Source organism: Pezoporus wallicus, unplaced genomic scaffold (assembly GCF_028554395.1).
Source record: "Pezoporus wallicus isolate ANWC-B61680 ecotype Strahan unplaced genomic scaffold, APGP_CSIRO_Pwel_v1 contig_2908, whole genome shotgun sequence".
NCBI lineage: Eukaryota > Metazoa > Chordata > Aves > Psittaciformes > Psittacidae > Pezoporus > Pezoporus wallicus.
This window is the reverse complement of record NW_026642179.1, coordinates 6,454,604-6,470,600: the sequence shown is the minus strand read 5'-3', so window position 1 is coordinate 6,470,600 and position 15,997 is coordinate 6,454,604. Positions and strand designations below refer to the sequence as shown.

At 37.7% G+C, this 15,997-nt stretch overlaps 1 protein-coding gene across 8 annotated transcripts in view; it reads right to left on the bottom strand.

Annotated features, from left to right (window-relative positions):
- Positions 1-403: 403 nt before the first annotated feature.
- Positions 404-15,997, bottom strand: part of BICD1 (BICD cargo adaptor 1) — a 171,674-nt gene continuing 156,080 nt past the window's right edge. For 2 of the 8 annotated variants that reach the window (XM_057428011.1, XM_057428012.1), the window contains 2 exons: positions 8,710-8,785; positions 3,605-3,806 (listed from right to left, as the gene is read on the bottom strand). In XM_057428011.1, the coding sequence (XP_057283994.1) occupies positions 3,719-3,806; positions 8,710-8,785 (164 nt within the window). In that variant the 3' untranslated portion in view covers positions 3,605-3,718. Of the gene's footprint in view, positions 3,807-8,709; positions 8,796-15,997 lie in introns of all 8 variants that reach the window. The other 6 variants (XM_057428002.1, XM_057428005.1, XM_057428007.1 and 3 more) reach the window with 5 other exon arrangements.

Here is a 15,997-nt window from a genome sequence, read left to right as displayed (position 1 = left end):
ATAACATAAGCTCCTTTCTGTTCACACTTAGATATGTCAAATGGTTTAAAAAAACTTCACAATTTTTTTTAAAGAGAAACTGAAAGTCATCTTGGCATTAAAACCTGCAGCGTTAATTACAGTTTCATTCTATAATGTATAACTATGACTACATTAATTTACTGTGAAAAATGTGGATGGAGAAAGCACAGAGATGCCAGTCTGTCAATCAGATCAATCAGAAAGTATATCACTATTGCCTTCCTTTAAAAGGCAGAAACTTTTATACAATAAGCATGAAAAACGGCAATATTTTCTTCTGTTTATCTTCTGACTGATAGAAAATATATTTTCCATACTATTACATTTTACAAAGTACTTACTCATCCATCTCTTTCTCCTATTTAATTTTTTTTTCTTTTCCTTTTTCCCCACACGTTTCCTATAAACAGGATTTCCAGAAGTGGAACATTTCACTGAGCAAGGTATACTTTTTTACTACATCCAAAAATAAAACCCAAACCAAAATGCCTCAGAACTGAACAGTCTATTCCAAACACAAAGAAAATTCAAGGCCATCATAGAGAACAAAAGCTGCATTTCAGATACAAAAGTCAGAGGAGGATTTAAATTGCTTCCCTATTGCGTAGGACACATTTCAGCGTTTCTGAGTATACTCAACCATTACAAATATATGTATAATTTTTTTTATCTTTAAAAATCAGAATAGATTTCAATACATCATAAATTAATTGTAAATGGGCAAAATATAATATTTTGCAACCCTTCAAAAACCTGGCTTTTGTTTCTGTTCATCTGCACGTAAATATTTCCTACAAAATCTCTCACAAAGTTGTATGCTATCAATCATTATATAATAAAGAAGAGTGTATCATCTCACATTCAAGATATGTATTTTATTTTGTACTGGTTAACTGACAAAAGTTGTCCCAGGGACCTACAGTTTTATACCTGACAATACAATAACTACAGCCATTTGTACGTTAAAGTTGGTTTGTTTCCAGTTCTCTTACATTTCCAACACTTAAGTATTATTACGTATAAAAAAATGTAAATTGAAAACTTAGACATGAAAAACTTAAAGCTTAAGAGAATAAAAAAATCTAATAAACCCACTTATTTCTATAAAATGGGGCCACAATTTCTGTATCACTGGATGCTGTTCCATTAACTCTTGATCCACATGAACATACTAGTACAATGCTTCAATTCCTAAAATCGCTCTGCAAATCACAACTGGAAACAAATACGTTTCTAAACAACTGCTCCAATACAGCATTTTTCCAAATAAATTTGTATCCATATAGAAAGGAAATGTATTTCACTGAATTTCTTTTTAATTTAACTTAAATTCAGAGAAAATGCATTTGAGTTGGGTATGAAAATAGGAAAAAATATTTCAAGTGCAGCCTGCAGTAACTATATTCAAAGTGCAATGCAATTTCTTTTTCTTTTTAACGATCTACAGTAGCTGTCTTTGTTGGACACAGATGTGGCCACTGTACAATATTCATACACTAGTCTGACAAGGTCAGGAATTTTGAGATGCTTTTTGGAGGCAGCATTTGCCTCAGACTATTATTTTTTAAAAAATAAAAATCAAAATAGCAGCTAATCTCAGTGTCAGACATGATAAAGCTGAACAAGGTTTCACTTGACTTTTTTATGACAAGACAACACATAGGTTAAGTATGATACTGAATAGCAATGTAAATGTATATGAGAAGAGTCATGCAAACTGCATGGAAACCGAAGTCAAAACACTGCCAGGTGTTGTCTGTTTGATCTGACCAGAATTGGATGTCAGTTTGTTCCTATTTTGTCCACCTCTGAATGTTCGGTTACAATAGCTGCTTTGCCAAGGTTACACGACATACGTTGGTGACGACATAGAGTATTTGTATTTACAGCACCTTCGTTACTGGTACTATGGTACTAATGATTTGTTAGGCACACTGAGTGGTCACCAATTCTTTCCTTTGCTGATGTTTTGTATATCGTAACATTTGGTAAGCACTGTTACTAACAGAAGACGGACTTCATTTTCTCAGATTCAGGCAGAATGTGAGAGAATTATTCCAACCACACCTGCAGCAGTGTGTTTTTTTCCCCAGATACTCTGTACCTTAGGCTGTACTGTGTTTCCCACCTGCAAGTCAAACGTGTGCTGCAGAGAAGGAATAAAGAAGTGGAAATACCTAAGCTTCTCTTCTGTAAATTAATTAAGGCCACCTGACAAAGCAAGGAGTCTGCTAGTTACTAATAAGTAGGCAGGTAGGCAGTACTGCAGACTTAATTTTCTAGCTGATGACCAAACGGGAAGCCCATCGACACTTAGCCCTACTTAGCCGCTGGCCTTGCTGTCAGGTACTGTGCAAAATAAATATATCTATCCTTGATTTTGTTCTGAAACTCACTACTTTTTAAGAAGAAACCCAGACATACTCAGCTTTTACAGGAAAGAATCTTTAACTAGGAACACTGTGCACTGTTGCAATAGAGTCTGCGTAGTGTAGATCACCTGAGTATTTGTCATAAACTGACATGAGCTAAGGTTCTGTGTCTGTTGATTTTTGGCAAGGAAAAAATGCACTACAATATTCAACAAAGTCCTACTAACTTTGATCCACACAGTTAACCCTTCTTGCACAAATCCTTTCACCACAGAATACCTCACACGAAATGCATATGACTTCGCCATTCATACTAGCCTTTCAAGGTAAGGCCTCAAGCTAGTACCCTGAATATGGGAGCAGGAGGAAAGAATGTTTTTAATTAGCACACAGCATCTTACTTACTTTAGATTTTCTTTCTCAGATACCAAATAGAAAGTAACCCCCCAAAACAGCACCAATTCATCTACTTGTCTGAAATGTAACAAAATAATTACAATGCAAGCAAACAACTGAAAACGACTGAATACATCATCCTTTCATCTCCTTCTTAGGCTTAAAAATTATCTTTCAGTGAAGAACTAGAACAAAACCAGAAGCTACTGTAATAGGAATTAAAAAAAACAAGAGCATAAACAATATCAGTGCAACAGCAAAATATACAGTCATTGCTAACATTTCAATTCAACCCATTTCCAACACTTTTGTGCAATAAAAATTGGCCATATGCTGGCCAATGCAACAAGCCTCTTTTTAATATTAACACAGTCATTCCTCACTTAAGCTATTCCTCTTATTTTTAAAAATAATATCAGTTAAATACAATTCTCAGAAAAAGAAAAAAAAAAGAGACTGCATTTTATAAACACAAAAATCTGGTGCAAATAAAGTAAGAAATAAACATCACACCCTTAATGACAGAAGGAAATTTAAACTGGTTCCTATGGCTGAACTTAGAGGATGTGAGGGCAGGATTTTTGTAACACACTTTTTTTAACATTGGCTTAAGTCTCTCATTACTTCAGAGCTAAAGCCAAGTAGCTGGGAGGAACATTTTTGTCAAGATGTTAAATTTCACTACACTTTAGTTGTGATAGCAAAGTTTGAATACAATCAGAGGAACCATAAAAAGTCTTCTTGGTAGGTTGGGCTCTGTGCTTTGTGTTCTTCTTCTCAACCTTCCCTCAGTCGCTGGAGCAGGAGGTATGAATCCAGGTTTGTCAATACAGCAACAAAGCAGGATCGTATACCCGCTTGCTGGGAACAACCCCAACCTTTGTTGCACGAACTCCACTCTGCATTTTCTCTTACGTTGTGTATGAAGATTAGGGGTAAGGAGGAGGCTTAGAGAGACAGTTGAGAGGGGCACACTGAGAGCTGGAATGTGGCTGCTCTTCTGGAAGAGCATTAGGACTGAAAATCAAAAAGAAAAGAGAAAATGTGCTTAAAATACATGGCAAACTTGTTATGTGCATGTAAAAGGTACAGGGCTGGAAACAAAAGGGGGTTGAAACCTCATCTCTAAATCTGTATCCTCAGCTACACAGTATACATAAAGAAAATCTTCAGCGCACACATTCAGTGACACCTGGATGCATACACGGAGTGACACAGATATCCTGCTTGCCAGTTCATGTACACAATTGCTGTTTACATGAAAAATGCTGTGTGGAGAAACAAATGCATGGGCAAAACGGGAGAGTGAATTTGAAGGACAAAATACAGGTGCCATCTTTATGAGAGCATTCAAGATTTTCTATATGTAACTGATTGAAATAAAAGACAGTGCCAGTCTGGAAATCAGGTCTCATAGCTTTGTGAAAGTGTGATCTCTTACTGAATGTGACCTAATTACTCGTACAATCCTACAAATATGGTGTAACCTTCATCAGGCAACACAGCCATTACATATTTTGTAATTAACACTTCCAAAAGGTGGGGGGTGTGTGTTTCGCTTTCTTTCCTTTTATGCTGTCTGAATCCTCTTCAATTCTGTCATATACTTTTGTCATTTATTTTTCACATACAATTTGTCTGATAACAGCATCCACCCATTAAGCCTCTCTCAGCAAATCATGTGGGGCCGGTGTAGCAGCCTAGCAGTAGCAGCACAAAGATAACGGACAGCTAATACAAACATACCCCGCTTCTTGATTCCAGGGTGCTCTTGCTAGTAAAGCTTCAGACAATCAGGTTTGCTTATTTAAAGATAGTTCAGTAGTGTATGCTACACTGCAGTGGGCAATATGGACACAGCTTAAGTGAGACCTGTATGATTCCCTCAGCCTTAGCCTGTCCTGTTTTAGAGAGTGAACTTCAGCTCAACTTGCCACATCAAGCTAAATGACAGCCATTAAACTTCCCAGTAAAGCATGTGGCAAAACAAGATACGAAAACAGAATGCAAGTAAATGCAATTTATTAAAAGATAAAAAAGGTTCTTTTCTTCTTCTGTGTCTAGGAAGATACTTTTTTTCCTAATGCTTCAAATGTTCTAAAGTCTTGAAGTTACTCCAAGCTCAACAATGTGATATATGATGGGCAATCATTTATAACCCTGTCTTCAAGAAAATTTGCCTTTTCCATTTCCCTTCTTTAGAAACTGGGCTATTACACATTATCTCTCCAGCACAGACTATTGGAGTGTTGGCTGAAGGAATGCAATTAGTCTATTGCTGGAAATGAATCAATTTGAAATGCCAGAGGTATTTGAAAATCTGACTCTGGAAATGCCAGCGGTGCAGAAAATGCCCGTAGTTCCACATATAGCATTTACTTAGGGAAACAAAGAAGTGACACTGCGCTTGCTTGAAGACAGAAATAAGAATGCACCATCACCATTAGAAAAGTAAGCGGCAATGTCCACATTTTCAAGTTAGAGAAGCCTAGGAGACTGTAACCACAGGCATTATAATTCAGCGGGAGCCACAGTCCTCTGGTCTTATTTGAAGAAAACAGACTTAAGTTAGATTCTGTTTCACATTAATGCTCCTGAAGATGAGTTTTTTGATTGCAAAATGGATGATGAGAGCGGGTTATAGAAGCTCAGGACCTCACAGGCTTTGTTTTGTGCTTAGCTGAGTAGGTCAGCTTCAAAGTGTATAGTGTTATGGACTGAATCCTCAATTTACATATAGATTTAGTCTAGCCCGAAGCACCTAGGCATAAATATTTGATCTAAAATATTTTCTTGAAGCTTAGTAGTTGGACTTCTTTAAAAACACCAACCCGGTCTTCTCCAAGTAATTTTTCCAAGGCTGTAACTATCCTTTTCTTCTGCCATATCCTCCGACATACAGATGGAGATACAGCATCTAAAGAAAGATCTGAGTGAGATCTTTGCCTGCTCCACTCAAGTGAGTCTGTGTCAGGAGTGACTGCAGCTACACCCAAAAAGTCTGCATTTACCCTCAAACTTATCCACTCATCAAGAGCCAGCTCCTGGCTTCAACACCTCTTAAGTTTTCAAGATAGGCTTAGGAGAAGCACTAGTTTTAAGTCCTCTAGAGTAGTGAAAGCTAATTAGAACTTTAACATTACTTTTGGGGAAGACAAAGAAGGAGGTGATCATGTTACCCTACAAAAACTGCCTTGCTCTGCTCCCCTGCTGCCCCATTTATTTTTTTGAAAGACATCTGTAATTGTCAGAAAGGAACAGAAACTCAACAGACATTTTCCTTGCTCATTAGCAGAGATGTGTTTGTCTTTTGGTGTTTCCTTCCCACCTTCAAAAATAAGCAATACAAGATGTTCATGCTCTGAGGGAGAGGACTGGTGAGGAAATGGCCATAATTAAGACTAGTTACATACAGCAATGGCCTGAAAGAGGACCTCTTTGAGACATGTAAGATTCTCCTCTATGCAAATATGCACAACCATAACACTGGTGTCATGACTTCAGTACAAATTCAGCCCTGACTGCAAATACTGCAATACAAACTATCCCAGACTATATTCAGATTAGGAAGCACTGTGTTTAGAACTACATTGGTTTTCATGATAATTCTGTGTTGCTTCTCTCTTTGAAATACAAGCACATTTCTATGCATAGAAAAAATATAAAACTTCGTCTCACCATTCCCCTTTCAACCAGTAACAAATATTAGGGTTGTCAGAAGGAGGAAAAAAAAAAATTACAAGGTCAACAGGCACTTTTGTAGCAACATATATACACCCATCACTTGCAGCCCCTGTAAATCTTGAGTCTTTTCCTAGAACTCTGTTATACCATCCTCTCTTCAGAAACACAATATATTCAGTTCATTAATGCAGATTACCACAGCAGTATATAAACAAAAATTGTATCAGAATCAGCAAGTGACACATGGCATTCAGTGTGCTTTTTATGGCAGTATAAGTAATTGTGGCAGCAGGTCCTGAAGCTGAGCTATCAGGCATATTGACAGTCACGGGCAGTAGAGGGATGGCAGGTGAGATGAATAACACAAAGCAAGAGAGAAAGAAATGGAAGAACCTGAAGCTGTTGACTGTTAACTAAGGACAAGGAAGAACACTGTTATATTCCCCCCATGGAATATGCGCAGCTTTTAAAACATTTGGTTTAAACAGACACTTTTGCAAACCTCTCTTTAGAGGCTGGTACCATTTGGGGATCTATTAATTCAGTTGCTGAATACAGTCTGTGTCTTTTTTTGTGTTAGTATTAATGTCTGGTTTTAAGCAGCTATTTTTTATCCTCGGCACTCAAAATGCTAATCATGTATTTCTAAAATCATTTGGAAAGTAGCATGCAAAGCCCTTTGGTGTTAGGAAGTATGCTGTTGCCTGTCTTAAAGATGCCATTCGCATGCAATATTATCTGGCATTGACTGTAACTGTAAAAATACAGCAATGGCAAATATAATCAGACCAGTGATATTTTCAGAATGCAACCATTTTGCATGCAATAATATTTTATGTTACTTTTAATTTATAACCTATTTTATATGAAATGAAAGGATTACTTCTTCTGAAAAAAATCATATTAATTTCATCCGCAATATCTGTTTTGGGGAGTTTGTTTTTGCTTTTATTAATAGGTAACTTGGGTTTAGAGTTTGGCCTCTGATAAGAAAATGAGGTTGTCACTGAATTCGACATAAACCTGAATGCAATCCAAAGACAGACATGCTTTTTTTAGTACTGGATGATGGAAATATTTTAGTCTTGTCCAATACAGTCCATCAGGCAGGTAGCTAGAGATGCTAGGAAGGGTGAACAGCATACAGTAATTTTCAGGTTACACCTAGATTTGGTTGCTTGCCCCATACTCCTGGAACTAGTTATTGAGGTGATGCATAGAAGGCAAAGTGAGACTTGCATGTGTTGTTGCATCAGTTTACTTAGAAAGTCTCTTAACAAAAGTTGTCACAGACTCTCCAGATCAGGTTCAAGTTGAAATATGCAGATTTAGGCAAAAAGACAGATGTATAGCAAAATAAATTGACTAGATGTGTCCTGGAGTTTCATTTGGCTTGAATCTGTTCATAGCTTATCCCATGAGGTTCACCAAAGCTTACGTGCTGGAATCACAACTACTAGAAAATCCAGAGCTACACAAGCCCCACTTAAAATTCAGTATAGATAATGGATGAGAGAAATCTCTCAGTATTTGATGTTGAAGTTCAGTGGGAATCTGTATTGTGGTCAGGCATATTAACTAGCTTGAACACAATTAGACATACTACAGGATGCACAAAACATCTGTGTGAATTACTAGTCTTAACAAGCTATTGTTTAATTCTGGGTGAAATGCCACTGGGAGGTCACATTACTGCAAGAGTAATGTTAGAGACTTCAAAACCAAGCATACCTCTCTTAAAATGGGTGACTTCAGGGCTTGGCAGAGCTTTAATCTGCCTCATTTAGCATCACCATGTGACTGAAAGCATACGTGTCATACCAGGAGAGATTGTCAGAGGACAAGGAAGGGCTCACAAATGCCTTTAAAATGCCACCTTACAAAATGGAAGCCTACACCTACCCCTAAAATGAAAAGTCCCCCATTTAATTAGATCTATCAAGCAACAAAATAAAATCATTACTATTTGACATCATCAAAAAGCACATTAAAAGACCAAATAAGGACTATACTATGCAACTTAAAATTCTTTTCTATATTTTCATATGGATCTAAGTGCATGAATGTTGTGATTCACATTTGTACTGTCACTGCAGAAATTATCACCATTCCTCAAGCTGTTAGAAGTTTCCTGTTAGTGACAAAGTGTAGCAAAGAGCTTTTGTATAAGGAAGAGGAGGGGGTTGCAGACCTGCATGCAGCTATGTGCAAAGAGAAGAGAGTTAGTTAAGTTTACCTGACAGTCTGGCAATCTGGCCCCCTGGCTAGTTGTGAGCCGTGTGGCGGTATGGAGGCAGCAGGCTGCTGACAATCTATAAGAAACTGATAAATTAGACATATATACAGAGAGATTACAGAGCAAGGGGTTAGTAACAGTAGTACACAGGCTAACCATTTGATGGAGAGATTTAGTGAGGAATGTGTTCTTGATTCCTTATTTGACAGAAACACCTTTTTTCTGATTGTAATAATATCAGTTGTTGCCTTCTTCTTCTTTTCAGAAGCAGCAGTGGAGACATTTTTTTTTTGTCTTCCCTTAGCATTGGCAAATTTTTGTTTAAACAGACAGCAATAATGGCTGTATTCAAAATCTGGGTTTAAACCTTGTCCTTCTCATTCTTCTGCTGATGGTGAACTTGTTTAGTTTACATCTAATATAAAAAGCGCCAAAGAAGCTACTCAAATTTTCCTCCAGAGAACTTACATCCATATAACAACAATTATAGATGCCATCCCATTATGGCCTTTGACAAAAAACTTGCAAGAAAATTTTTGTGAATTCTAAATTGTGCTTGTGAGATTGTTTTTTGTAGGGAAAAGGAAGAAATTGATACAGGTTTTTTTTTCAGTGTTCTGTGCAGATTACTTTTATCAATTCTCTGCCAAAGCAGAGAATAAATCATTTCCAAAGCTGCATTCCAGTTCTTAATTGATTAAATAACAGTAAAGCCAAATAATCCTTTGTTGCTACGTTTTTACTGTGACATTTATAATATGAAGACAGCTTAAAACTCAATAATATTTGTGGGACTTCATGAAAGTAGTTGAACAAGACGACCCCGCTTTGTAGCTCACTAGTTTCTACCAACATTTCCAGATCTCAAGATTTGCTCATTTTCCCTGTGGGGGTCTGGCCTTTCATTTCACTGCCTGTGTGATTCAGATTGTGAGGCAACAGAGTCATCAGGGTCCTTTTGAACATTAAATCTATGCGTGAAATTCTGACCATCTGGAAAACTACTGGATACTACGTTTTGTCTCCAGCAGGGTTTGCTAATCTATCATCCTCTCTGATTGCTTCTACCCGATTCTCAACCTGACTCTTCAGTGGAAAGGAGTTACTTTCCCCTGAACTTTAAAAATGAGACAACTGTGTACTTGGAAATGTACTTGGAAAGCATTTGATTTTGTGTTTTTCAGTTGGTTGCTACTTAAAGCTCAACACCAGTAATAATTTCTCTTTACAACACAGATGTTTTTGAAAACCCACTACTATTCTTTGTCTCAATCAAGTGGAAGAATGTGCGATTTGCTATTTTCTCGAGTCTTGAGATGACATCAGGTACAAAACAGAGCAAACACGCCTTCCCTGGCAACACTGAACAACATTTCCCTTTCATACAAGCCCAGAGTGCTTCTCCCTACTTACTATGAAGATCTGTGCTGACCTCCAGTGGGTGGAAGCAAGCGTACCCAAAGGCACTTTGACAGGCACAGTTAGTGCTGGCCTCACCGTGTCAGAAAGCAGAAACGGAATGAAAGGATACTGTGCCATTTTCTCATTTACTAGGATGGTCACTATAGTCCTTAGTACATCTTTCAGCAGAGGAGTGCAAGATCTTGCAATGTGTTTGAGCCATGAATAGAAGGGTCTGTCATTTCAGTAGAAAGCTCAATTAAAAGAAGAGATGGCTGGGGGGAGAGGGGGACAGCCAGAGCAGGCTAACTGCAGATGGGAAACGATCTAAAAAAAAAAAATAACAAAAATTACGGTCTTACTCTAAACAAACTATTTTGTAGAAGTCCAAAGCAAAATCTTCCTGGCAATTTATATAAGCTAGGCAGTGAGAAGAGGAATATAGAACAGAATGCTGCGTGATGAAAATGTGAGGACAGGTTTCCTAAATACAGAAGAAATTGTTCGGACAGGCTTTTCCAGAACAACACAAATATCTGATTTATGATCCTATTCTAATATTTCCAACATCCTGTGAAGAGTTTTATGATACCTCTTCATTTGGCAGAATGTGTGAATAGAGCGCCAGATCCTGCAAGCATTCTGCAAGCTGGATAACGACTATTCGATGTGAGCGAACTCCCTCAACTTCAAGTGAGACAACAGTTCTTTCTGGCACCAGCAATGCTCACACAATCTGTCTTGCACTAACATCAGTACAGAATCTAGTGATCCGTGTGATTTAAAATGGCTGAATCGTCCTCCTGCATCCTCCAGGAGTGAAGTTTTTGAGGATTATGCCAGGAAAGAGCTAAGCAGAATACATATGGCTTACATACACACATTTAAAATTCAAAGGAGCTCTTATCTACTTAAGTCCAAGAAACTGTGCCAGAGCTAGATTTATTCCTTCTATATTTAATCTTTTGAAGTATTTTGGAGGGTTTATAATGCTATTCCCTAATGTCATGACAATCATAAAATGACTTCTTTTTACACTGCGTTAAAAGATGAAAACTAGCAGACAGCATTCAATCCTTCCTTCTATTAAGTAAATGTTTGTTTCTTCTGAAATGCCCTGCTGAAGGTTAAAAGTTTCAAAGATGCCGTTACTGATTTTGTGGTTAATGTCACCTACTACAAAAACAAGGCAAGAAAGACATGCTCTCTTTTACTTAGATAAATAAACACATACAAATTTAAAAATTGCATTGAAAGAAGCCTGTTCTCAGTGTTTTTTACATCTCAAGAAGTTCCAGTTGAGCTGCAGAGTGAAAGGACTGGTTGTCATTTGTGTAGCAGACACTTAGAGAATAGACAGAGATTATACTTTCAGTGTTTCTTCTGAGACCACCACCAAAATGATTAATAAAATTATTAAATACAGACTATCTTATTTCTCCATCATCTCCAGTTGCTGTAAGGAAATAAGCTACTGGGGGCAGGGAGTGGGCTGGCTGATCACTTAAGTCCTTTTACATTCTATGAACCTATAACCAAGAAATGAAGTTCAGTGACCATTTCAACCACAAAAGGCAAAGAGGAGCTATTGTACATAAAAATTCATATGCCAGTCTTCACTGAATTATTCAGGTCTTGAGTCTATAGGGATCCTGTGTCGGTATCAGACAATGCTCACCACTGCATCTATTGGAGCTTTGAGACTTGACTCATGCTATATTTTAGGCCTGTTCATATTTTCCAGTTCTTAACATTTTAGCTATTAGCTGGCAATGGTGGTGTAAAGGGCTCGGAGATTTCCTCTCACAGAGTAGCCAGTGCTAATTTTCCTTTGGAATCTAATGCCTAGTCCTAATCAGCTCCTGATGTAAGAGCATTAAAAATACCTATCCCAGAGAATCTACATCTGCTTATATGAGGACTGAATGCGCTGCTATAAATTATCTGCTGAGAGCAAATCTCACCAAAAAAAAAAGTATTTTCCTACGCTTCCTTTTGACTCAGCCGCAAAACCAATGTGTTTCCCTCATGTCACAAGGTGTACTCTGCCCTCCAGTCTGTGAACTGCGTGACTCTTATCAACACAGGCCTGCTTAACTGGGTTATGACTGCCTGAGAGATAGGAAAGCCTTCTGTTGACATCAGCAATGTCCTCAGTGAAAAAACTACATGCAAGCATTTTCAGCCCCATCTGCTCAGGACCCAGCATACTTCAGTGAAACATTTCAGCACATTTTGATGCTCGGTAAACTACTAATCTCTACACAGTGCTGTCAAAAACCAAGACTAGTAAGAATCCCAAGATAAGCACTGGGGGTGCTCAAAATGAGTACCGGATACATAAGACACTTTTAACTGCATCTAGTTCAGTTACTCAGTGGAGAACTTTTTTCTCCTTAATCTGAAAAAGTAAGATTAAGAGTCAAAGAACAAATCAATCAAACATTTTTTACAGGTAGTGTTCCATATTTTGTATTTCTGATTTGAAAAACATTGGGAAAAATTTTCTTGATAAAAGCAAAGCTGTCAAAACACTTACGGCAAAATGTAAGATTGAGGCTTTTCCAGTCTTTTAAAGGAAACTCTCCTTAGCATCCCATCGACCAACCCAGGCGACCAGGAAGTCCTTCTTTCCTAGCTAAAAGGTTTTGAGTTATCTCACTTTGCATCATATTACCCAATGTCAACTTGCTCCATAAAGTTTGAGGAATTCGATAACATGTCTATGAAGATGTTATTGACAATTATTTGTAAAGAGAAGCTGTCTCCATTTATATGGTAATGAACTGTTTTCTTCCTCAGGATGTCTATTTAATGGGAAAGTATGAACGGTTAATAGCGTGAGTCAAAAGTATTGGGCAAAGAACAAATCAGTAGTCCTCTAGTTGTGCACAGGCAGAAACATGTTGCATCACACAGCAAATCCTGCAAAGACAATAATCAAACCTCTCTACTCAAAAGTGGGGAACAAGTAAAATTTCCAAACCCATGGAAAAAAAAGTAAGATATCAAGAAGAATGGGGCAGAGGGTACTAGAACACTTGGCCAGCTGGCTGAGTTGAGATTTGTAGAGATGCTTTCAAACTGTAATCTGGCAGGATGAGAAAAGTCCTAAAACAATTTATATCCAGGAGTGCTGAGGACATAAGTTCATACAATTAGTTTACTAGCTGATTTCACTTATAATTTATCTCTGTATAGTGGATGCCAAGAAAACTTTGACCTTCTTTAAGGTCAAGAGGAACTTCAAATGGTAATGGTTATCGCAAAGAACAGCTGGTGAGAGGACAGCTGTGGCTTACCTTTGGAAAAAAACACAAACAATGGTACGGGTCAAAGATTAGAAGAGTCTCTCTCCCTTCTCCTACTTCCATGATCAATTTGAGATCTTCACAATGTGCCCTATGCACAGCCCCAGCTGGTCAGTCTGGGTGCAGCTCTGTGTTTCTGCAGACTGTCCTGAGAAGGAGAGGATTACGGTGGAACAGCCACATAGGTTTCACATGAAGTCTGGCTGGCCTTAACACCCCCAGTTCTCTCACAGCAGGATTGACTTGGGCTATCCTGGCCTGAGAACAAAATGGTCAGAGTGGGGGGACTGAGCCACGTTACAGAGCCATTGTGCAGCTCTGTGAGGGCCAGTCATGTTCTCTGGCACAGCTACCATGCAGGCAGCCTAATAAACTTCACCAAGTACAAATTAGCTCCTGCACAGATATTTTTCAGTACCCACATTCTCTCAGTTTTCTCACTGAGTTTTTCCTCTGTTCCCATTAAACTAAATAATAGATCGTTGATTGGAGATAGAAAAATTTATCAACCAATCATCAGTTTGGTTTACTTCATGATAAAGCTGATTTACTATGAAATTTCTATGTCAAGTCTTGAAAATAGCCAGGTAACTTATATCTTAAGTTTGTTATTCAGGTAAACTTGGTGTCTTAGGTTATTGTTGGTTGGAGAAGTTTCAACAACTATGAATTCTTCCACTACTTATTTCTTAGTCTTCCCCAAAATTGAAGAATGAAGTTTAAGAGATGTAAGCATGTTGCTGAACTCCCATTTGCACACAGAGCTGGAGGAATCAGCAATATCTACATATTGCATTAAGATACCATAGGCCAGCAGTAGGATGCATCTAAAAATTCTCGTCTCCTATCATCTCCACATGCTCATTCTCTTCCTTGCAAAGGTCCCACTGTTTCTACACTTCCAAGCTGACAGAAGCTTCCTTCTGCTCCTCCTCCTCTCAGCTCTTTACCTTCAGGACAAGGTCAGACAGAGAAGATGTAACAGAGAGCCTCCTGTTAAATGGTTCTCAGGAAACAGAGCAGGCGATTGAGTTTTTTGGAACAGATAGGGGATTTAATTGCTACTTTCTTATAGGATTTAGAGAAATGCTATCTGTCTTTGTAATTTTTACAAACCAATTCATGGAGCATTACTAACAGCTCTGTGCACTACCTGACGCATTACACAGACAGACATGGTTTAGTAGGTCACTGATTCAGTGGGTTTCCAGAACATGTCAGGTTTCTTGGCTATGTTCTAGTGAGTTATTTCTTCTACACAAAAGCTACACTTCACAGAGTGTTTCCCCCTTATTTTCTTATTCTGCACGATTGGATTTCTATTTTCTTTTCTGACATGAATTATGCTCAACCTAGAGAGCTGTTCCACCAATCAGTCCATGTGCTTCAGCAGCAATGTGACTGCTAGCTCAAAGTACAGTGATAAAGCTATATCCCAGTCCTGACCTCTGCTGTAGCTCATATTAAGCATAATTAAAGTAGCGAAAGGCATTTTTCTCCAGTCACAGATTAAAAACATTAAGAGTTTCCTTATCAGCTCTGTAGGCTTTTTCACACTTTCTATATCATGATGTGTTTACGTTATTTCCCAAAAGTTTTTTTGTGAATGTTTTAGATAATTCCTCATTAAATCTACTGAGATGCTATATAATGGGTTAGTAAATAGCAGAAATGGAAATGGTAAAGGATGAAAATATGTATTCAGTTCCTTTCTTTTATATACAGTTCATAAAAAGCACATTTAGAAAGATCTGATGATTCATGAAATACTAAAAGACACACATTTTAAACATTTCAAAAGAGGAAGAGAAAGGCCTTAAAAATACAGAAATCATCACACTTCTGTCTTTGCGTTTACCCATCTTTCATGGAAATGTAAGTGTCCAGGATGCATTTTAGATGGCCACAAATACATCCACACCAAAAATATTTGCACTATTTTACAGCTAAAGAAGGGCCTGATCCAGAAACTGAAGTCATTGGGAACAGTGACTTTAGTAGGCTTTGGAAGAAAGACATTAAGATACAATTATGAGGTTTCATAGCCCTAAAAATGCAGACAGGGACATACTTACAAACAGGGGTACTAGTCTTGATTAAAGAATTGCTGGTGAGCTTACTCCATACATCACAACAGCCCAAAGAACTGCTCTATTAGAGAGCTAAAATATCAGCATGTCTAATTTAAACGTAGACTCACTTCAGCTTTGTCTATTTTATGATATGAGAAGCACAATATTGAACATTCCTGTATATCTGAACGTAAAAATCAGTAAGTCATGAAACCATATTAAACCTTGTCATAAAAGAAGATAAAGACAGATGGGTTTGTTACCAACATAAAGATATTTCAATGAGACTGGATTCCAAAGCCCTAAATTTTCATAGAAAGCAATAAATACCTGGTGACACACCTTAAAGATATGATGTGTCACCTGCATACCTGATTAGTTAGAAAAGACTAGAAGTCTAATAAAGATTTTACTGGAGAACTTCAACAAATGATGCTAATATTAACCATTCCATCCAGCAATGACATCATAACTTAGATACAGAGAGAAAAATGTCCATAACCT